Raw genomic sequence first — 1,248 nt, forward strand, 5'->3', positions numbered from 1 at the left:
ATAAACGCTATATTACTTCTGGAACTCTAAGTAAACTTTCATAGAATAAGAGGCTAGAGAATACAAAGAAGTAGTAGTATGCCTTGACACCAAATATTGCACTTAAGAAGCAGACATTTAATTGTACTCCAAAGATAATATAAAATTTCCTTAGAAACAGGCATATATGAGGCACCTGAAGAGAACATATCATTTCCAAATTTCAAACTTCCAATCAGCTTCTCAATTCTCAGTTTATCATTCACAGCAAGTTATTTGTTAAAAGGATATATTGATCATACATTACATACCAGCAAAATAGCCCCGAAAAGAATGATGAAAAAAAAAAAAATTCTAATCCGACAATTACCAATGCACATAACAAATCAATCAGTCTAGTTCACAGCATTTATAAATTATTTTTGGCAGGTTTAAACTGAAAAAATATGGGTTAAGATACTTTCCAATGGATACATAAGTCATAATCATAAGTAAATCATGTAACACAACACAATCATAATCAGATGAAGCAACAAACAATTGAAGAAACATGCAACACAAAAGTGTAAAAACTCAAACCAAAACAAAGAAGTAAACTACTGAATCAAATCATATTATAAAAAAGTTAGCAGCATACCCAGAATCCATTTTCATGTGATGGGCATTGAAGAAGAACACCGTGGAAGGAATCAAAGAAATGTCAAAATACTTGACATAAACCTGAACATCCTCCGAGTCAACATCAACCAGTGCTACTGTTGCGAATTTGGACACATCCCTCACAGCTTTAGAAAGCTGCATCAAACAAACCAAAAGAGTTAAATACCAAAATATAATCAAATATATAGAATTGGAAAGTGTAAAAAAGAGAAGCATACTAACAATTTGATCAAGTTGGAGACAGACAGAATCGGAGGCACGACCGAAGCGGAGGACAAGAACCTTGTCGATGGTGTCTCTGATGATGGAATCAACCTCGTGCTTCTTTAACAATGTTGTTAAGAGGTAACTCATTCTCCTTCATCCCAATTCTAGTTTTGGAACATCAAACCAAACAAAATCAAAACCCCAAATTAAAAGTTCAATAAGAGATGAGGCAAAGCTCATGAATCCAAAGGTATGACTGTCAGCCCGTAGTTCAACCATGGTTAGATCAGAATAACCGTTTTATAATAAATATAATTATAATTAAAAAATATCACTATATTGTAATTTAAATATTAAAATTACACAAATTGAAAGTATGACATGAACCAAAGTTATAATTAT

General features: G+C 32.3%; 1 protein-coding gene across 1 annotated transcript in view; it reads right to left on the minus strand.

Moving 5' to 3' along the window:
• Positions 1 to 1,248, minus strand: part of LOC107625033 (thioredoxin-like protein 4B) — a 3,458-nt gene that overhangs the window by 1,755 nt on the left and 455 nt on the right. Inside the window, exons 2-3 of the mRNA XM_016327561.2 lie at positions 862 to 1,010; positions 617 to 774 (exon numbers count right to left, since the gene is read on the minus strand). Of these exons, the coding sequence (XP_016183047.1) occupies positions 617 to 774; positions 862 to 993 (290 nt within the window). The 5' untranslated portion in view covers positions 994 to 1,010. The remainder of the gene's footprint in view (positions 1 to 616; positions 775 to 861; positions 1,011 to 1,248) is intronic.

This window comes from Arachis ipaensis, chromosome B02 (genome assembly GCF_000816755.2).
Source record: "Arachis ipaensis cultivar K30076 chromosome B02, Araip1.1, whole genome shotgun sequence".
Taxonomy (NCBI): domain Eukaryota; kingdom Viridiplantae; phylum Streptophyta; class Magnoliopsida; order Fabales; family Fabaceae; genus Arachis; species Arachis ipaensis.